Consider the following 22,138-nt stretch of genomic DNA (forward strand, 5'->3'; position numbering starts at 1 on the left):
TCTATTAATCAATGGTGCTCACTAGTTCCAATAAATTATTCTTGGAAGTATATTTTGAACCACCAGAATTAATATTTTATAGTAGTTTATATTTTTTTTGTATCTAATAATGTAAATAATAGTAAGAATAGTATATATTTTTCGGTATCTAATAATGTAAACAACAATAAGAATTTATTTTTGAAAAATAAAATAAAAAGTATTAACACAGGGACACTTGTCAGCTCCAGACTGAGCGCCCTGTGTTTTAGTAGAGTATATAGATAGATGCCGTGAGTTTTAAAGATATTCACCAAATATCTCTCATTCCGTTTGGCAGAGTGTAAAACGTTTTTATTTCACGTTGTTTGGTTTGACAAGAGATGAAATATATTTTCCATCACTCGATATCTCAAAGGTGGAAATACATTTTCTATTTAAAAGGGAGAGAAACCACTTTTCTACATTTCCTTCTCACCTCCCTCTCCCTAAAGATGGCCGTGGGCCTAGCCCACGTTGTTTCGTGTCGTGCCGTGCCGGGCCGAAAAGTTAAAAAAGGAGCCTAGGCCCGACCCAATCCCACGGGCTTTCGTTCCGTGCCGGGCCAGCCCGTCGTGCCTAAGACTAAATTTATTAAATTTAGCGTGTTTTATCGTGTCGTGCCTTGTCGTGCTTTTTCCAAAAAATTAAGGCTCAGGGCCGAACCACGGCCCACGACTTCGTGCCCGTGTCGGGCCGTGCTTTTTCGTGCTCGTGCCAGGCTGGGCTTTTTTCGTGCCCGGTCGGGTCGGGCTTCGAGCCGGCCCGGCCCACAACCATCTTTATCTCTCCCTTTTCGCCTCAATCTTCATCATCTTCTCTCATTTCCTTTTAAGAAACCAAACAAAGGAAAACTAGTTTGAAATTGTTTTTTTCCTTGGAAAATGTTTTCCATGGAAAATCATTTTTCATTGAAAATGTTTTACACCAAACCAAATAGAGCCATAGTGAACCCCTAATCAACCTAATATTCCTTAATTAACCCACACATTAACCTCTAAATAACCCATATTATTTTCTCTCCCTTTTCCTTTTTCCCTTTCCTCCATGAAAGCCACCATGTTACTGCCTCCAACACCCCGCCACCACCCTCTCCTTCCCCCTTTACTTGTCTCCAAAGTTGTCGTCAACCACAAACACCTTCGTTTTCTCCTTCGTCCTTGTCGAACCCGAACTCTAGAAACCATTAAATTACCTCCTTCAAAGGGGAAATTCAGAGGAGGGGTTTCTTGGGCAACAACCATTGAAGTTGAAGGTTTACACATTTCAAAGATTTTCACGACATGAGAGATGGAGATGATTCCTTCACCAAAAACACTGCCTTTGTGTCGTCACATTCCTCATCAATTGCGTCCAACTACTACAATCATCATCTCCCTTGTCAAATACTTTGCTCTCTATCTCTCTCCCCACCCACCGTTTCATTCCTTCTCTCTCATCCTTCCGCCACCGTAACAACCACCACGTACCATTGGCTGTTAAAAACCCCTCAAAATCGAGTAACGAAAATTCACGAATTAATTATTGATTTGATTGAAATAAAATTAAAAAAAACTCATGCCTAAGTTCGAGAAATGGGAAGGAACTAGGAGGGAGGAAGTTGGGATCCCATATTTGAGGATAATGTTGAAGGTGGGTTACCCAGGTTTGATTTCGGGTTGATCGAGTAGGCATTCTTCGATGACGATTAGTCTAGTTTTTCGTCATTTAAGGAGTTTCTCGAGCGAGATGGCGAGTCTGTAAGGTTATGGTACGTATAACTGGATATAAATCATGCGGAAAAACCATTAAAGCTAGGAACTCAAATTAATTGCCACATAACAATTAGCATAATTTAGGATGCATACTCTTTGTAGCGTGCCCTCCCTAGCTGCGCCCGAACTAAACAAGAACAAGTCTTCAGGACTCCAAGGGTCGTCCCTCCGTAGAAAGTCCACAGCACATCCAGATCTGCCTTAGGTTTGACTAACTAGAATCGCCCCAAAGGTACTATGTTTTTCGGTTTTATGTAGCAAATAAGTGACTGAATTTGCCTAAAATTCTTATGAATACTTGAAAAACTCGTTATAAATTGTGAGTATTGATCACCTATTTATAGGGGTATGGAAAAGGTATTGGAATCCTACTAGGAAACGAATTAATTAATCTGAATTTAATTAAAACTCTATTAATTAATTTATCTAGTAGATATAAGAATTTAATATTTAACGAATCCTACACGTTTTAGGTTTCTTACGTAAGCACAAACACACACGAGCATGACCCGCATGCGCGCAGGCCATGCCCGCGCATACGCAAAGCCCACGAAGCCCACGCGTGCTTCCTTGTGCTCGCAGCCTAGGCGCGCGCTGGGCCTGGCCTTGCGCTGGGCCTGGCGTGGCCTTGGGCTGTTTGTGAGGCGCGCCAGGCTTGCTGGACGTGGGACTGGCTTCGCGCTGGGCCTTCGTCTAGCAAGCTCGTCCGATGCTAATTCGTACGACGCGCTTCCGATTAATTTCCTGATTCCGGAATTCATTTCCGATACGAACAATATTTAACATTTTCGATTCCGGAATTAATTTCCGTTTCGAACAAATATTTAATATTTTCGTTTCCGGAATTATTTTCATTTCCGATAATATTTTCCAATACGTACCATGTTTCTGTTTCCGGCAACATCTACGACTTGGATAATATTTATATTTCCGATACGATCCATATTTCCGTTTCCGGCAATATCATCTTTTCCGGAGTATTCATTATTTGCCTTTGACGATCTTAGCTCCCACTGGAACCAAGATCCGTCGATTCCGAATATCCATAGATGGAGTATTTAATGCCATTAAATACTTGATCCGTTTACGTACTATTTGTGTGACCCTACGGGTTCAGTCAAGAGTAAGCTGTGGATTAATATCATTAATCCACTTGAACTGAAGCGGCCTCTAGCTAGGCATACAGTTCACTTGATCTCATTGAATTATTAACTTGTATAATTAATACTGAATCCCATTTATTAGACTTATCATTAAATGCAAACTTGAACCAAGGGCATTATTTCCTTCAGTCTCCCACTTGTCCTTAGGGACAAGTGTGCATTTCCTAATTCATTTGTCACTTGATGCTTGCTCTTGAACATAAGGTAAGAGTCATCATCCTTATTATGTCCAGAGGTGTTTCTCGGTTTCAGAGTTCAACTGATCAAATAAACAGATAATCATAGCCTATGATTCATCTGAGCACGGCCATGCATTTTACAGTTTCTAGCTCTCCGAGTGGCCTTGTACAACTTTCAGCATCGATCTCATCCCGATTTATGGGAGGACAATCCCAATCTTGCGATCTTGAGATTAGACTTCGTTTGATAGGTGATAACCCGAGCATTGCCTTTATAGCCTCCTTTTACGGTGCGACGGTTGACAACGTCAAAGTAACCAGTTCTCAAACAAGTAATCTCAAATCACTCAGGTATTGAGGATTAGTGTCTAATAATTTTAATGAAATTTACTTATGACAGATTTTCATCTCTTACAGTAAAGTTTCATAGGTCTTTCCGATATTAGTTTTCCCAAAGTAAGTATCTATGCAAATGATTGCGACATTTCCATGTCCACATAGTTCAAGAAACAGAACTATTAGTCATCTTGCATTCTAGTCGTCTAACGTTTTCTATGCGTCAATCTTTATAGAAAACTCCAACCAGGGACCTTTTTCAACTTTTGACATTCAAGTTCACTTGATAGACATTTCTTAGTCCCAGGGCTGGTCCTGACAGTCTATCTTGAATATATCATCAAATTGAAGGGACTCATCATTTAATACTAAACCAAGATTAAATGGAATATGAAAATACATTTCATATATGATAAATGTTCGACCCTAATGTTTTACAACCATGGGACTCAAACCCATCTTTAAAACAGTTCATGGAATTCAAAGCTATGCTTGATTTCCAGTGCTACAATGTGAGTGTTGCTTCTCACTCGTTGCATAGGTTTAGTTATCATGCTTTGCCAATCTTAATATCCACTAGTGGAAAAAATACCTGTTGAGGGGGGCATTTTGGGTTTATTGAGGCGAACAAGGCCCGCTGCGACAGACGTAGCTTCAACAGCTCAGTGATCTGTTGAGGCGGGCTTTGTTCGCCTCAACAGGTGATCTGTTGTGGGGGGCTTTCAAAAGCCCGCCTCAACAACCTCTACAGAAACGCGAAAAATAAGGACCTGTTGAGGGGGGCATTTAAGAAGCCCGCCTCAACAGCCTCCTCTGTTGAGGCTCACTTCTTAAATGCCCCCCTCAACAGGTCCTTATTTTTGCGCCAAAAATTCATATGTTGTTGAGGCGTACATTAAAAGCCCCCTTCAACAACATTAATTTTTTTTTTCCAAATTCTTTTAAAATATAAAATAGGCGGCAATAACCACAACTAGATATATACTCCATTGAGTATTGAAACCTGTACCCAATCAACACCAAAATAGCAAAGGTATGAATCTGCTTATCTTTGATAAATAAATCATTACATTAACTTCATTTATATTAACCCAACAGAGCAAAGCGTATATATAGTACGTATGTTTACAATTTTTAAACACCTAGCTAGTCTAACAAATTACAACTAATATTAACAACTAAAGACAAAAGGCTAGAGAGCTAATCTAACAAATGTCTCTAATCCAGCCACTTAGGTCCCTTTAGATCATGCATTACGTACAAACCTTAAGTAAGGTCGTGTTGACTTTCTTCCAATCGACTCGATCCCTAGCCTGCAAGTTGCATGGAAGGAAAATATATATGAGTACCAAAGTTTACACTCACGATATTGTCTTTACATTCCATTGAAGCATAAAATTAAAAGATATAGTTGCAGACTATAGAGATAATTAAGTACGTTGTTGACCTATAACGACCCAATGAGCCTTAAATGTGCATACGTAGATTAGAATGAGTTTTAGAAAGTTAAAGCTATGTATATTAGTCATGTAATAAGAATCAAATGAGTCCTTAGGTTCTTTAGTTCAAAGTTGGGAGCGGAAATGTCATTTTAGCTCTAAACATGACCTATAACGACCTAATGAGCCTTAAATGTGCATAAATAGATTCGAATGAGTTTTAGAAAGTTAAAACTATGTATATTAGTCATGTAATAAGAATCAAATGAGTCCTTAGGTTCTTTAGTTCAAAGTTGGGAGCGGAAATGTCATTTTAGCTCTAAACATGACCTATAACGACCTAATGAGCCTTAAATGTGCATAAATAGATTCGAATGAGTTTTAGAAAGTTAAAACTATGTATATTAGTCATGTAATAAGAATCAAATGAGTCCTTAGGTTCTTTAGTTCAAAGTTGGGAGCGGAAATGTCATTTTAGCTCTAAACATGACCTATAACGACCTAATGAGCCTTAAATGTGCATAAATAGATTCTAATGAGTTTTAGAAAGTTAAAACTATGCATATTAGACATGTAATAAGAATCAAATGAGTCCTTAGGTTTTTTAGTTCAAAGTTGGGAGCGGAAATGTCATTTTAGCTCTAAACATGACCTATAACGACCTAATGAGCCTTAAATGTGCATAAATAGATTCGAATGAGTTTTAGAAAGTTAAAACTATGTATATAAGTCATGTAATAAGAATCAAATGAGTCCTTAGGTTCTTTAGTTCAAAGTTGGGAGCGGAAATGTCATTTTAGCTCTAAACATGACCTATAACGACCTAATGAGCCTTAAATGTGCATAAATAGATTCGAATGAGTTTTAGAAAGTTTTAACTATGCATATTAGACATGTAATAAGAATCAAATGAGTCCTTAGGTTTTTTAGTTCAAAGTTGGGAGCGGAAATGTCATTTTAGCTCTAAACATGACCTATAACGACCTAATGAGCCTTAAATGTGCATAAATAGATTCGAATGAGTTTTAGAAAGTTTTAACTATGCATATTAATCATGTAATAAGAATCAAATGAGTCCTTAGGTTCTTTAGTTCAAAGTTGGGAGCGGAAATGTCATTTTAGCTCTAAACATGACCTATAACGACCTAATGAGCCTTAAATGTGCATAAATAGATTCGAATGAGTTTTAGAAAGTTTTAACTATGCATATTAGACATGTAATAAGAATCAAATGAGTCCTTAGGTTTTTTAGTTCAAAGTTGGGAGCGGAAATGTCATTTTAGCTCTAAACATGACCTATAACGACCTAATGAGCCTTAAATGTGCATAAATAGATTCGAATGAGTTTTAGAAAGTTAAAACTATGTATATTAGTCATGTAATAAGAATCAAATGAGTCCTTAGGTTTTTTAGTTCAAAGTTGGGAGCGGAAATGTCATTTTAGCTCTAAACATGACCTATAACGACCTAATGAGCCTTAAATGTGCATAAATAGATTCGAATGAGTTTTAGAAAGTTAAAACTATGTATATTAGTCATGTAATAAGAATCAAATGAGTCCTTAGGTTCTTTAGTTCAAAGTTGGGAGCGGAAATGTCATTTTAGTTCTAAACATGACCTATAACGACCTAATGAGCCTTAAATGTGCATAAATAGATTCGAATGAGTTTTAGAAAGTTTTAACTATGCATATTAGACATGTAATAAGAATCAAATGAGTCCTTAGGTTTTTTAGTTCAAAGTTGGGAGCGGAAATGTCATTTTAGCTCTAAACATGACCTATAACGACCTAATGAGCCTTAAATGTGCATAAATAGATTCGAATGAGTTTTAGAAAGTTAAAACTATGTATATTAGTCATGTAATAAGAATCAAATGAGTCCTTAGGTTCTTTAGTTCAAAGTTGGGAGCGGAAATGTCATTTTAGCTCTAAACATGACCTATAACGACCTAATGAGCCTTAAATGTGCATAAATAGATTCGAATGAGTTTTAGAAAGTTTTAACTATGCATATTAGACATGTAATAAGAATCAAATGAGTCCTTAGGTTTTTTAGTTCAAAGTTGGGAGCGGAAATGTCATTTTAGCTCTAAACATGACCTATAACGACCTAATGAGCCTTAAATGTGCATAAATAGATTCGAATGAGTTTTAGAAAGTTAAAACTATGTATATTAGTCATGTAATAAGAATCAAATGAGTCCTTAGGTTCTTTAGTTCAAAGTTGGGAGCGGAAATGTCATTTTAGCTCTAAACATGACCTATAACGACCTAATGAGCCTTAAATGTGCATAAATAGATTCGAATGAGTTTTAGAAAGTTAAAACTATGTATATTAGTCATGTAATAAGAATCAAATGAGTCCTTAGGTTCTTTAGTTCAAAGTTGGGAGCGGAAATGAGTCCTTAGGTTCTTTAGTTCAAAGTTTAGTTCAAAGTGAAATTCTAAAGACCACCAGATCAGAATTCACATGCAACAGCAGCAAGACCAGCAGATTAGTATTCAAAGCAATAAATTAGCAAATCCAGCAGACTTGTAATTATGGAAAAATTAAAGAACTTTACCAAATCCATGAAGATATAAACGCTTCCATCTTTGTGTCTAAACAACCTAAGTAAATAAATACTCGGTTGTAAAAAACTTAGCCCATTGCTCACGAACCACATCTATTTCCTCATCGGTATAAGGCGCATTTCTTGGAGTGTAAGCCTGAAATAAGTAACATGATAAGTAATGCTACTTGTAAATTAAGAATTCTACTACGTAAAAGTACTAGTATTAGTAGTTCAACTAACATATGGTAAAAGAACGAACATTGTCTAACCGCTCATCAGTGTTATGGTGTAACGTGACTATTTCATGCATGAACTTCATAACGTAATAGCCACACTCGCGGGCGCCGACTTGTTGAGCACACTGATTTGGAGATAAATCATAAATTATATATCCAAGTAGTTACCCAAAAAAAAAAGTAAAGCTAATTAGTAAGCATGATATACCTTTACATGGAAGCCTTTCAACCCCTGCATAGTCGCTCTATTCGGACAAATCCCATCATTAAACTTGTACACTTGGTATGCCCTGGAAGTTGAGTAAAACTTCATGAATCTGATTCGGCACGAAAAGAAATAACTTAAAAAGAATTGAAAGTAACTTACAAACACAAGATTCCCCATGCACTATTTTCTCGGTTGGAACCTATCGCAGAGTCGAAAATATACGCACAACCTCTACGTAGGTCTAACACGTACAAAATCCAATGATTTCTGCATTATATATAAATGTTATTGCAACCTTATGCATGAAAATAACAATAACATAGCTATTTACCAAATATCGATCAATCTCTAACACTTACTCTTGATGGTATGGGATCAAAAACCACTTGGTAATGTTAGGATCACCCTTCTTCTCCTTTTCAATTTCAGCATTGAAAACTACTTTCAAATACATTGATGCAGCCTGAGGGTTGGCCTTGATTCTAGAGCTTGACATTGCCTCGGGACAAACAAACCCAATCTGAGAGTTGTCAAATGCAAAGGTGTGTTCGTGGAATAAACACCTACAAAGTAAATGTATAATGCAAAAATTTCAAAAACTATTATAGTTGAAAAAACCAAAAACAAAAATATCGATGGAAAAGTTTACATCATATAGACTTGGATCACTGAAATGTTGAGGCACGCCCCTCTAAGGAACTCTTCAACGTCAACCTCATTTATATAAGTTTGTCGATCTTCGTCATAATGCCAAACCGAAGCGGACAATGGGATTGAAGTATTTTTATATACATCACCGGGCGCCGTATTGATGATAAACTTCAAATAATTGCATGATGGGCCAAGACCTTGAATTGTGTCGTCTGCCAAATTTTGCTTCTTACTTTTGGCGGCTGATTCTTCAGTTTTACGATCACAACTACCTACCATCTCTTTGGCCATCTTAGAGTTCTTCGACTTCGATTTCGACTCCAACTTATTTGAGCATGAATTTTCCTGTAACAATAATGTTAAGCTAGCATGAAAAGTTCAGTTTTGATTTTAGTGTTGAAGCACAGGGGAGTGGGAAGCATATGGTTTACCTTGGCCGTTAACTTCAGTGTTGTCTTCTCTTTGGACCCTAAATCAAGTGTTGCCTTCTCTTTGACAATTAATTCTGTTGTCTTATCTTTGACAACTAATTCTGTTGTCTTCTCTTTGACAATTAATTCGTTTTCTTCTCTTTGGAGCTACCAACCACCTCTTCAAAAATCTGACTCCTGGACTTCTTTGTTGGGCGTGGAGTAGAGTACTCCTAAACAGAGGTAGAAACCAAAGGAGTTCAAGGCTCTGAATCTAATTCTAAACAGATGCATAACGCAATGAATGACAATTAATAATAAAAAAGTTATACCTCGTCTTCTTCGAAAATCACCAAGTGAATTGGCCATTGCACAAAACTAGCAAGAGCCCTGCCTAAGTTATTGAATCCATCTCCAGTAGGTACCGGAAGAGTGTCATCATCATGTCCGTCGTAAATACAATCAACTTGGACCTTATAATGACTAGGCTTCATCGATCTAAAGTGTTGGTGCAACGAACCATCCAATGGGTACGCCATACCATCTGCCACTATCACTTTGTTACCCAAAACTTTATCCTCAAGGGCAAGACGACATGGAGTTATGGCCTTCACAAATAAATTTACAAAATTTCAGAAATCACTACAAAGTACAATATTAAAAACCTAGCTAGGGGTGTTTTGAGTGTATGCACTATAGAGAATATATACCTTCAGCCCGCGTGGTTGCTGCGATGAACTCGGACAACAGGTTACGAGTGCACGGTTAACATCAAACTCATCACTTACAAGAGCAGAATCAAGTGCGGGGGTAGAGAGGGTGTGTAGTTGACCGGTTGCTTTCAATGTGGCTAGTTGGTTTTGGAGGGCCTCCGCCACCTTTCTCTCTAATTGATCTTCAAACTCCCTTCTCACCGAAGCTCTGATTGATTCGATAGCCTCCGGTGATGGTTCAATATGGCCACATCTACTACTTCGGTCTATTGGACCGAAAGCAACTTTGTAACCGACATTAACTCCACCTGTTGCCTTGACACGCCCACGGTGATCCTTTTTTCCCATAGCCTTGGTGAGGGCATCTTCTCCCTGGGTGAATGAAATATTTCCTTTTCCCTCTTCTTCTATGTACTCCAACTATAAGAATTAGGAAAGTAAAAATTAGATGGTATACATGATGGAAAGGAGAAGCAATCTTAGCAATAGAACTAGGAATTAGGAAAGAAAAGGATATAGAACGTAAAATTTCATATGCACTTACAGCCATCTTAGCAATATTTACGGCTTCTTTATCATTCGGGTCAACTTCCCACTTTCCCTCTTTGTTTTTAACTTGATGAGCCAAGATCCACTCTACTGATCTAAACTTCTTAAATCTATCTGGCGCTGTGGTGAGTGATGAGGTCACTGAGGAGGAGCCACTTGAGAGGGTTAAAGCTGCCTCTGGCGGTAGTCGCCCATCATTTATCCACTCTGGTCTCTTTCTAACATAACCCTTTTGGCCTGTGCGATGTGGGTGCTTGTTTTGTAATGCACTTTTACTTGCTTTTTCTCTACGAACCTGTCAAAAAACACATAAAGAACATGTCGAACATTTAAAGATGGCAACAACAAACTAATCATATAATTATATAAAAAAATATCTAGCAAAGTAAATTCATTATTACCAACATCTCCGGCTTGTTTCGTTCTATCACAAATGTTTTCCAATCATCCTCTGTGATTTGATGGTAGATGTCCCAAGGCATGTCATTTGTCTGATGTTTCGGCATTTTTTCTTTCTTAGTTATCCAACGCCGCGTTAACCTGGACTTGAAAGCTCCAAAGCGTTTCGCCACACACATATGAAAATATTTTTCTCTCCTTTTAGCCGGATCATCAATAATGTGGAACAGAAGCTGTTAATTTTATGGATAAGAGATTGTTAGAAACGTATGCTACACAAATAGATAATCTAGGAGAATACAAATCAAGTTTTTATTCAATGTTTACCTTGGTCTCCTCCCAAAACCCCTTCTTTGTGTGTTCATCTAACGTTGAATATTCTTTCACATTAATGTTAATTCTAGCAGCACAAGACCCAACTTGCTTCCCGTATTCTCCTGACCATTCTCCATCAGGGATTCCATATTGATTATACTGAAGATGCATAGGCTTTTTGGCTTGAACTCCTTTTGACGGACCACGGGATTTGGTCTTTTTACTAGTGTTGGTACCTTGTGATTCCCCCGTAGGATGACTAGCTCCATCAATTCCCTGTATTTCATTATCACGATGATCATCCATGGTAGCTACGGTCCTGCAACAAAGAAAAGAGAGCAATACTTAGTAAAGGGAGCAATACTTAGAAAAGAGAGCAAAATGCTACAATTGGCCATTTACAAAGCTATACCTAAAATAATGGCCTTATGGTATTACACCTAACATGCAAAACAATCCCAAATCAAACCTCACCTAAAAAAACAACCCAAAAAAAAATCATAACTCACCAGTTCTACGCACTGATCTGCACAGCTCAGATCAGAACTGTGCAGATCAATGCACAGAACTGATCAGAACTGACCAGTTCTGTGCACTGATCTGCACAGTTCTGATCTGAGCTGTGCAGATCAATGCACAGAACTGATCAGAACTGACCAGTTCTGTGCACTGATCTGCACAGTTCTGATCTGAGCTGTGCAGATCAGTGCACAGAACTGATCAGAACTGACCAGTTCTGTGCACTGATCTGCACAGTTCTGATCTGAGCTGTGCAGATCAGTGCACAGAACTGATCAGAACTGACCAGTTCTGTGCACTGATCTGCACAGTTCTGATCTGAGCTGTGCAGATCAGTGCACATAACTGCACAGTTCTGTGCACTGATCTGCACAGTTCTGATCTGAGCTGTGCAGATCAGTGCACATAACTGCACAGTTCTGATCAGTGCATATTCCTTGTGCTACTTGCAGTTCTCGTGGATTGATAAAATGCAATATATGTCAAGCTAGGTGGCGGCTCTCTTCTTGCTCGCAATATTGCAACCATCAAATGGTAAGAGTTGCATTTTGTTATACTGTGGGATATGTTACCAATCTTTATTAGTTATTCTCTCTTTGTATTCCCATATTAATCTGTTCCACAAGTTTCTTATCTATTAATTTGAGGAGTTTTTTTTTTTCTTTTTTTCTTTTTGTGACACTGCTCTTGAAGAATTGGAGAAGCTTATAAATAGTTATTTAGTTGTGGTTAGCAAAATGAAGTCATGGGCAAGTAGACAACGGGTAGGTTGTGTATACATTATGTCTTGTTTTTTTATATTAAGGGCAAAATGCTACAATTGGCCATTTACAAAGCTATACCTAAAATAATGGTCTTATGGTATTACACCTAACATGCAAAACAATCCCAAATCAAACCTCACCTAAAAAAACAACCCAAAAAAAAAATCATAACTCACCAGTTCTACGCACTGATCTGCACAGCTCAGATCAGAACTGTGCAGATCAATGCACAGAACTGATCAGAACTGACCAGTTCTGTGCACTGATCTGCACAGTTCTGATCTGAACTGTGCAGATCAATGCACAGAACTGATCAGAACTGACCAGTTCTGTGCACTGATCTGCACAGTTCTGATCTGAGCTGTGCAGATCAATGCACAAAACTGATCAGAACTGACCAGTTTTGTGCACTGATCTGCACAGTTCTGATCTGAGCTGTGCAGATCAGTGCACAGAACTGATCAGAACTGACCAGTTCTGTGCACTGATCTGCACAGTTCTGATCTGAGCTGTGCAGATCAGTGCACAGAACTGATCAGAACTGACCAGTTCTGTGCACTGATCTGCACAGTTCTGATCTGAGCTGTGCAGATCAGTGCACAGAACTGATCAGAACTGACCAGTTCTGTGCACTGATCTGCACAGTTCTGATCTGAGCTGTGCAGATCAGTGCACAGAACAGAACTGATCAGTGCACTGAGAAGCTAAAACAGTACTTCACTGAGTTGATTAGTGCATCATCAACCACCAGAAAGCAAACATCAGAAACTAAGTTACCAATCACAAAGCCATGCAAACAAGAACAGGTAATTGATATTATTAGACAAAATGTACTGAAAACTAACCTAGGAAAATTCAACTGCAACTTCTGCAACCTGTGCTTGGAACCTGGCTCACATAAGAGGATACGACATTCACCAAGTTTACACCTGTGTGAAAAAACCAGATAAAGTTAGTCAAGTTATTAGAAGTATCAGACTCTCAGTAACTTAAATAGGAGGGATAAAGTAGGAGACTATCACTGCAATTCCTCTTCACAATACAAGTGGCAATTGATTGGGGTTGAATTTTTAGAAAAAAAATATGAATTAATATCCACAAGTATCCTTCACTATTCAAATTTAAGTAGTCAAGATAACAAAAATTCCAAGGCGCACAGGCTTTCAGATATGAATAGAAAGAACAAAGTCAAAAACTTCAACAATGCATCAGAAGTGAAGCCCGAACTTACACATGTATGTTTCAATTACGATTCGTAACCCATATTCCTTCCGTATGATCTGTACGCATATGATTAGTATTATTTGCATCCTCCTCTTCTGGCAATGGTTGAACAACCATTGGTAACGGAGGTGTGTCATCATACTCATCATACTCATCTTCATCTACAACATCATCAATACCCAAAATATGTCTTTTTCCTTGGGCAACAACACGCCATCTAGGATCAATATTGTCAACCACATAAAAAACTTGCTTAGCTAGTGATGCTAGAATGAATGGCTCGTCACTGTCACTTAGTCGATCAAAATTCACCAAGGTTAAACCCGGGAAAATTTCATCTCGCTTCACACCATTTTGGTTGTTAGCCCACTGACACCGAAAAACAGGGATCACAAAATAGGTATAATCAAGCTCCCATATTTCTTCGATAACACCATAATATGATTGTGTTGAATCAACCGGCCTTTTATCCTTAGCGCTTGCATAGACCCTAGATGATGCAACAACCTTTACTCCACTATTTTGCACTACACTCTTTTCATCTTGCCTTCTAGTGTAGAATGTGAACCCATTGATATCATATCCTTCAAAAGATCGAACACATAGTCGAGGACCTCGAGATAACCACTTGATCGTATCAGAAACATCATGGTCTTGTTTCTTTCCAACTTCCTTCTTAAACCATTCAATAAATGTGCGATTATGTTCCCGCATCAACGCTCTTTCCTTCAACTTAGGATTACAATGTTGCAATTCAAGCAGATGCTTTTCTAAATAAGGATGAACCTCTGTAAGATGCTGCAACACACAAAGATGTGCCTTATTCTTCCTCTCCGATGGAGGAGATATCACATTTTTACCAATTACTCCCTCCCCTGCGAGCCTACCAACATGTCGAGATTTTGGAAGTCCTATTGGTTCAAGGCTTGACAAAAACTCAGCTAGATATCCAGAAATCTCTTCTTTAAGGACTCCCCGAATGATACTACCCTCTGGATTAGCCGGATTCCTTGCTTTGTCCTTTAAAGTCTTAAAAAATCTCTCAAAAGGATACATCCATCTTAAGAACACCGGACCACATAACTTGACTTCGCGAACTAAATGGACAATCAAATGCACCATTATATCAAAGAAAGAAGGCGGAAAATACATTTCAAATCGACATAGAGTTTCAACAACATCATTGTGCAAAGCATCCAAAGTCTCCGGATCAATCACCTTAGCACATATGGAATTGAAAAACAAACAAAGTTTTGTTATAACATGTCTCACGTGTTTCGGCAATATCCCACGAAGTGCAATTGGCAAAAATACATTAATCAGTGCATGACAATCATGAGACTTCATACCAATCAACCTAAGGTCCGAGAGAGACACTAGGCGCTTAACATTCGACGAATATCCCGAGGGAACCTTAATGCCATGTAAGCACTCACAAAACTTCTTCTTCTCCTTTCTCGACATTGTGTAACACGCTGGAGGCAGAAAGGTCTTTGTACCATCCTTTTTTTTAACAGGCCACAAATCTGGTCGAATATTCTTCTTTTTCATATCTTTCCGCACATTCTCATTGTCCTTGGTCTTTCCTGGTATGTTTAGCAAAGTCCCGATGATAGCATCGCACACATTTTTCTCAATGTGCATTACATCGAGACAATGCCTAACCGACAAATCTTTCCAGTAGGGAAGATCCCATAATGGAGACACTTTCTTCCATAAAACACCCTTTTTAGACTTGGACTTGAAGCACTTACCGTATTTGGTTTCAACATTTTTGATACGTTCATAAACTTGTGATCCTGTCAAAGGTGTACGAGCTACTCCTTCCTCGGTGAACCCATTGAATTCCTTCTTCTTCTTACGATAAGGATGATATCGACTAAGGTGCTTCCTGAAATCTGGGTAGATATTTTTCTTGAAATGATCCAACCGTGTGGGCTTCATGTCCTCTTCACATATAGGGCATGCTTGTTCTCCTTTGGTTTTGTACCCAGACAAGTTTCCATAGGCCGGAAAATCATTTATGGTACAGAAAACCATTGCCCGCAATGTAAAGTTTGAGTTGGTGTGAGCATCGAACATTGGAACACCTTCATTCCACAACAATTTCAAATCATCTATGAGTGGAGCGAGATACACATCTATATCATGTCCTGGCTGCTTAGGCCCTGAGATGAGGAGTGACAACATGATATACTTGCGTTTCATACACAACCATGGAGGAAGATTGTAAATTGCAAGAAGAACCGGCCAAGTGCTATGCTGACTACTCAGAGAGCCGTATGGATTCATCCCATCTGTACATAGAGCAAGTCTCAGATTTCTAACCTCCTTGCCAAATTCAGGATACTTCTTATCAATAGTTCTCCATTGAGGAGAATCAGCCGGATGTCTAAGGAATTCATCTTTCTTCCTCCCTTCCGCATGCCACCTCAGATACTTAGCATTCTTCTTTACGGAGAACAAGCGCTCAAACCTAGGTATGATCGGAAGATACCACAATACCTTGGCGGGCGGTCCCCTCTTAGCTGAATTGGCCCCTTTACGCTTGTAACGCGACATAGAACACGTTGGACACTTATCCAAATTTTCATACTCTTTTCTGTAAAGAATACAATCATTTGGGCAAGCATCTATCTTGACGGCCTCTAAGCCTAAGGGATTCGTCAATTTGTTGGCATAATAGGCAGAGGTGGGAATGTCATTGCCATCGGGAAACCAAAGACCTAGTCGTTTCAATAATTTCGTGAAACTTTCTTCGGTCCAACCACTCTCCGCTTTCAAGTTGGAAAGTGATGCCACACATTCTAACAATTTGAATTTTGTACACCCAGGGTACAAAGGCGTCTCAGCAGCCTTTAATACCTGCTCGAGTATGTGAGGTCGTCCATTCAAGTGATCTTTCACCGCATCCATCATTTCATTTATTTCATTATCTTCTTGCTCATCATCATCCATCTCATTATTCTCAGAAATATCAGAATCACTCTCATCACTCTCATCACTCTCTGCCAGAACATCAAATTCATTCACACTAGAACTTGGACGATCAAGTATTTTCTCACCATGCCAAAACCAGACATGGTAATCTTGCTTAAACCCACGACGAAATAAATGATCCTCAATCTCATCAATATCACCTAACCGCCTTACATTGTTACAATCACGGCAAGGACAATAGATCTTTGCGGCTTTCGTATTCCGTTGGTGTGCTAAAGCACATCTAAGGAACTCCTCAACCCCACTCAAGTATTCCACCGTAGTATGGTCACCGTACATCCAACGACGACTCATTTCTAATAACACAAGGTTTTACACAGAATTAGATAAATCAAGCCACAAATTCTTAATTTTGACACAAGAACTATACATCAGAAAAATGGTAAGACCTCATCTCAATTTTAAAACCAAACAAAACAGGAATATGTCTCAACATTAACATTTATTAGCTTCACATAAGATTTCACAGGAATAAACTAAAATCGATTTAAGTATAAACTAGCTTGGCATAAGATCTTTGTTCTCTAATGATGCAATCTTATCCAAAGATAAAATATCAGTAAAAACCATCCTCCAGTACTCAATCAATAGATCCCGGCGATGCTCATGTTTAGGTTTTAAATTAGTTACGAAACCCGCATTCAGTGTAAATAAACCCATTTGCACATTAGGTTAGCGGAATTGGGAGACTACACTTTGAAACACTAACAGGGTAGCAGAAAAAAGGCAACGTATTCACTTGGATTGGGTTCTGTTCGGGTTAATTCGGTTTACTTCATATTCATTCAGCTAAAATCAGATCAATCTAGCGATATCCTCAAACTCTGACTACCTTCTTTCAAGTACAATACAGGTCCAATAAGAAATCTTGAAGTAAATAATCCAGTGAAGGCCAGGTTTATTACCACCAAGTCATATACAAGTAACCTCGTAGATGTCATTTTAGCATAATATCAAGGCAATCTGGCAGACAGTCAGTCAGCTCTAAGTATCAGAGAATAGTGATATTACAAACTAACCAAAGCAACTAGCAGACTGATCACTAAATAGATACAAATAGGTGCAAGTATTTGGGACGAAAACACTGTTTAAGGTGCGAGATTTTTTGTAATTGAGCTATTTTCTTTCCTTCTTTATAAATTGGAGCCAAAATAAACAAAAGAAAGGTGCTACCTCATAAACAAAAGAAAGTATCAGAGAACCTCATAACCTACCTCTACAACGGGTGCTATAGCATTTGAGCCACTATTTCCTCCCTTCCCAACATCAAGTTGAATTGAGATGTTGGCCTGAGACAAATCCACCCCAAATTCAGTCGCTCCTGGGTAATTAAGTCTCTTTAGTAGTCTGTCCAATGCCAAAAGCCAGACATTAAATCAAATGGCATTTCACCAAAAGCCATGTAATCCAAAACAGAAAACTAACCTAGCACGAGAAATTCAAACAAAAATGAAATTCAAGCAGGAATTCAAACAAAAAACAGATGGAGTTAGGTCGAGCAGGAATTCAAACAACAAACAGGGGCAATTAGGTCGATGAACAAGGGAAATCAAACAAAAATGAAATGAAGTGGAAATTGCACGAGAAAAAAGAGGATTATTACCCAAATAATTGCAAATAAAAACTAACCTAGCTTCACAAATCGATTGTGTGAAACAGATGGAGTCGCGCGAAGGTAGGAAAGACGACGGTGGGGAAACTCTCCTTCAGATGGTGGTGGTGGAGCCGCGCGGTGAGGAAGGTGGTGGTGGTGGTTATGGTGGTGGTGGAGTCGCGCGGTGAGGATAGGTATGCGTTGGAAGAGATGTGAAGTACGACGAGATGTGAAGAGAAGCTTATCTGTTTGGCGGTGGTTGTAATTGATTTAAGTTTAATGTAGCCTATTGAGGCGGGCAATTAAAAGCCCCCTTCAACAGAAGGACCCTATTGAGGCGGGCAATTAAAAGCCCCCTTCAACAGCTTCTCTCTATTGAGGCGGGCAAGGAAAGCCCCCTTCAACAGCTTCTGTAGAAGCGAACACCAAAAAAGCCCGCCTCAATAGAATAGTAAAATATTTGACCCGCGTTGACTAAGTAGCTATTGAGGCGCGCTTATGTATGCCCCCCTCAACAAGGGGGCTACAACAGGGGTTTTTTCCACTAGTGATCCTTTTCATCGAATGTTCTACAAGATATGATGATGAGATCTTTTGAGTTTGTTTATTTTGTGATCTAGTCTTTCTTGCTACGATAGTGGTTCTACGCATTTTGCAATGAAGAACCATCAAGTCAGCAGACATGTGATCTACCCAAGTTTAGTGAAGAACTCTTTAACATAAACAACCATGTTTTATTGCTTCTCAGGCAATAAGTACTTTTACTTCAACTGTATAAGTTGCTAGTGATGCTTTGTTTGGATTTACTTATCCAAGCAGTTCACGCATATGTGGAAGACTTCCCAGCTGTATCTTAGAACATATAAATTAATATTTAATTTCCCACGCAACAATCATGGTCTCCAATCCATGTTGCCATTTCAAAACACGATGCTATATAGCTCGTCCTTGCCAATGGTTAACTCCAAAGGGATCTTGCTTGATCCTTTTCTAGTGTTTATGCGTGTAGCATCAATATTTAGCATATCTTTATTTCCTTGAATCAAGAACTATTCTTATGTACCTTTCCAATTACCATAAGTTTTTCTTAATCTCAATCTAGTTGATCTTCACTTAGATCAATATAGATTGGTATATGTTCGTCATGCCTAAAGTCATACGATACGTTTTTGACGATCCTAATATTATATTATACATGATAAATTCTTTTGCAGAATAATTCCCAATTGAATTCTATTCATGTATCTTTAGCTCATTCAATTTCAATAGATGCTGAATGTAGCTAAATTATTTGACATATAATATAGGTTAAGAATCTCATTTTTGACTCTTTGATGTTTAACTTAGTAAATGCTTATACAAAATTCAAACATTCATTACTTAGATTTATTCATATCGGTCGAATAACTCCAATGGAGTATTTCGTGTTTGATTTAGTAAATGCCATTACTTAATCCAAAACAATATTATAAGATCTTTGTAAATAGATCTTAATACCCAGTATGTACTAAGTTTCACCTTGGTCCATTATTGATGAATAATTTCAAATCTAAGTCATTAGCATTTGAATGTTATTTCACAATAGAGAGATATGTGTGTGATTCACATAGGACCAATTAAGTTTTTACGTGCTCCCACTAAGCTGCTTATACATATATAAGAATCATGTACATTTTATGAAACTAAAAATACTTATTAGCTTCACTAAAATACAATTCTAATTCCCAATTGCTTGCTTAAATCTGTACTTATATTTCATAAGCTAGCTTTCCTTTTCAAGCATTTATTTGGATCCACAAATCCTATGACATACCATGTACATAGTTTCTTCCAACATTTGATTGAGGAATATGTTTTGTCATCCAATTGCCATATGTACCAATATGCAATCATTGCTTGATTTATAGACTTGAGCATTATGATTTTGCATGAGGTTTCAACACAATCCACGCCGTGAATTTGCTTGTAACCTTTAGCAACTAATCTAGCTTTGTGTGTGAACACAATTCCATGTTTGATGGTTTTTATCCTTAAAACCAATTGGCAACCAATAGGTGTTAACCTATTCTTGCAAATCAACAAAATTTCAATTTTGTCATCAAAACATTGAATATGTTTTTATGGCCTTTAACCAATTAAACATCGAGTCTATATATGGCCTCTAACCATTTTAAGGAATTTATATTCCGTTATAGATTTCTTACAAGTCACAAACTCATTAATCTACATGATAATAGTTTGACTGCAAGTTGTAGGTTTCTTCACTATCTAATAGAAGAATCTCATAGTTTCATTGACCTGAACTCTATGCCTACTTGGGTATAGAACATCAAACAATAGAATATCAACAGCCACTTGAAAGTCCTTTGAATATTCTGTTCTCCTTAAAGCACTTGGAAAGTCTTCTAAGAGATGTCTATTCTTTAAAGCCACTTCTAAAGTCCTTAAAGAATAAGTGTTCGGATTTTCTGAAGAACTTCGAAAAGCCTCCGGAATGTCCGTTTATGTTTGTTGTTCGCCTCGAAGACTTTCGATGTCTATTTTCTCCCACTTGTCATTTTGGAAACGAATCTCCAAAAGGACATTATTTCGAGCAAACAAACATTATGTTCTCAAAAATTCATGGTAGAAACAATACCCTTGTGTCTCATTTGAATAAATCACAATGAAACATATATCTAGACATGGGCCTTAGTTTGTCGAATAACAAACACTAAGCTCCCACTGAGTTTAGCAACTCTTTAGATATATATTTATGAAAAGATATTCTGAAATTACTTTTCAATAGCTTTAACGAATTTGGTTTAGTTTGGTGGTAGTTGAGCATTTTGTTTTAGAAATTGTAGAAAAAGTCTTTATGATTCATCATTGATCGAATAAAGTACTAATTGACTTCGGTCATTCCAACTTAGATATGCCATATCTTATGCAACTCGATCGTGAAATTACAACGCACAATCATTGATGATCATGTTTGGTCTTAAAGTAATCATCGTCATGATCTAACCTAGATCTTTATGATTTCTTGCCAAGTGGATTTTATACTTCTGAATCTTTGAACTAGCCAAACAGATTCAAATTTATATCACTTTGAGTAAATAAATCCATATTAACTCAAATCCAGGTGAAATAATAAAGTCATAAAATCTTTCTTTAGCTTTGAACTCTATTGTCTAGGCGTTCTAACAATAGTTCATATCTTTTTTTACTTTCAACAAGTAAGACTAGCTCGTCTTGAATGATCTAGAAATCAACCAACTTTCAAAATTTCCATCAAAATAGAGCTTTTCAATGTTAACTTGTTGATATGGTCTAAGCAACAATGCTAAAGATTAGTGGAACTCAAATCAAGAGATTGATTTGAACCTAGTAAAATTTTTATTGTTAAAGAGTTGTTTGTTTTAATCAGGCATATTGACTCAACCCGTAATTGACCATTTCATTCAAATAACAAACAAACATTATTTTTGTATTTCTTGAATGTGAGTCTTTCTGTGTTTGAAACAGAAATTTAGGTATGCTGATTATAGAACAAAATAGCCATTAAGTTCCAGCCTTGAAAGGACTTAAAACAAACTAGATGACCCTGCAACTAATGTATAATTGCCATGCTTCATTTCCCACTTGTAGGTCATTAGTGTAGCCTAACTTCCATCATTTGAGTTATTACCGAAGTAAGAACCTTAAGCGGTATATGATACCAAGGAAGTTGATTGCTAGGTTACTTTTTCTTTAAACATAAACTTATACGTAGAAACGGAATTGTAAATTTCTTTCATTTGTTCCTTGTATTCCTATTTCTTGTACCCTTTCTTATAGTCTTACACTAGTAGAAAAAACCCCTGTTGCAGCCCCCTTGTTGCAGCGTACATGTATTAATACGCTTCAACAACCAGTAGGTCAACGTGGGTCAAACCCTTTAAAGGGTTGTTGCAGCGTACAAATTAATTGCCCTCTGCAAAAGAGTTTTTTGCAGCGTACAAAGTAAAAGCCCCCTGCAATAACCCCTTTATTTTGCAGCATACGTGTAAAAGCCCCCTGCAATAACATGTTAGTAATTTTCTTCGGCTTCAAAGTTAATTCAGACCAAATATTTCATCTCAAACGCGCC

General features: G+C 37.7%; 2 protein-coding genes and 1 long non-coding RNA gene across 5 annotated transcripts; all 3 read right to left on the minus strand.

Moving 5' to 3' along the window:
* Positions 1-4,475: 4,475 nt before the first annotated feature.
* LOC130466035 (uncharacterized) lies at positions 4,476-8,604 on the minus strand. 3 transcript variants are annotated; one of them, XR_008926054.1, is made up of 7 exons: positions 8,539-8,604; positions 8,249-8,452; positions 8,049-8,156; positions 7,890-7,971; positions 7,715-7,806; positions 7,455-7,599; positions 4,476-4,763 (listed from the first exon to the last, which is right to left on the minus strand). XR_008926054.1 is itself a non-coding variant. In XM_056834776.1 (7 exons), the coding sequence occupies exons 1-6, from the start codon at positions 8,541-8,543 to the stop codon at positions 7,501-7,503; spliced, it is 600 nt and encodes a 199-aa protein (XP_056690754.1). In that variant the 5' UTR covers positions 8,544-8,596; the 3' UTR covers positions 4,476-4,763; positions 7,455-7,500. The 3 variants fall into 3 exon arrangements, 2 of the variants coding, with proteins under 2 accessions (XP_056690754.1, XP_056690755.1); XM_056834776.1 differs by having other exon boundaries at positions 7,705-7,806; positions 8,539-8,596; XM_056834777.1 differs by lacking the exon at positions 8,049-8,156 and having other exon boundaries at positions 7,705-7,806; positions 8,539-8,592.
* A 58-nt stretch (positions 8,605-8,662) lies between these two features.
* On the minus strand, positions 8,663-9,604 carry LOC130466036 (uncharacterized). The gene is made up of 3 exons (XR_008926055.1): positions 9,283-9,604; positions 8,972-9,183; positions 8,663-8,885 (listed from the first exon to the last, which is right to left on the minus strand). It is a non-coding gene; the product is annotated as an uncharacterized lncRNA (long non-coding RNA).
* An 11-nt stretch (positions 9,605-9,615) lies between these two features.
* On the minus strand, positions 9,616-15,995 carry LOC130465525 (uncharacterized). Its single transcript, XM_056834320.1, has 8 exons — positions 15,939-15,995; positions 13,460-13,802; positions 13,085-13,138; positions 12,926-12,977; positions 10,939-11,245; positions 10,614-10,844; positions 10,208-10,507; positions 9,616-10,083 (listed from the first exon to the last, which is right to left on the minus strand). Exons 1-8 carry the CDS (start codon positions 15,993-15,995, stop codon positions 9,616-9,618), a joined length of 1,812 nt encoding a protein of 603 aa, XP_056690298.1.
* Between the last annotated feature and the right edge of the window lie 6,143 nt (positions 15,996-22,138).

This window comes from Spinacia oleracea, chromosome 1 (assembly GCF_020520425.1).
Source record: "Spinacia oleracea cultivar Varoflay chromosome 1, BTI_SOV_V1, whole genome shotgun sequence".
In the NCBI taxonomy this organism is placed as follows: Eukaryota; Viridiplantae; Streptophyta; class Magnoliopsida; order Caryophyllales; family Amaranthaceae; genus Spinacia; species Spinacia oleracea.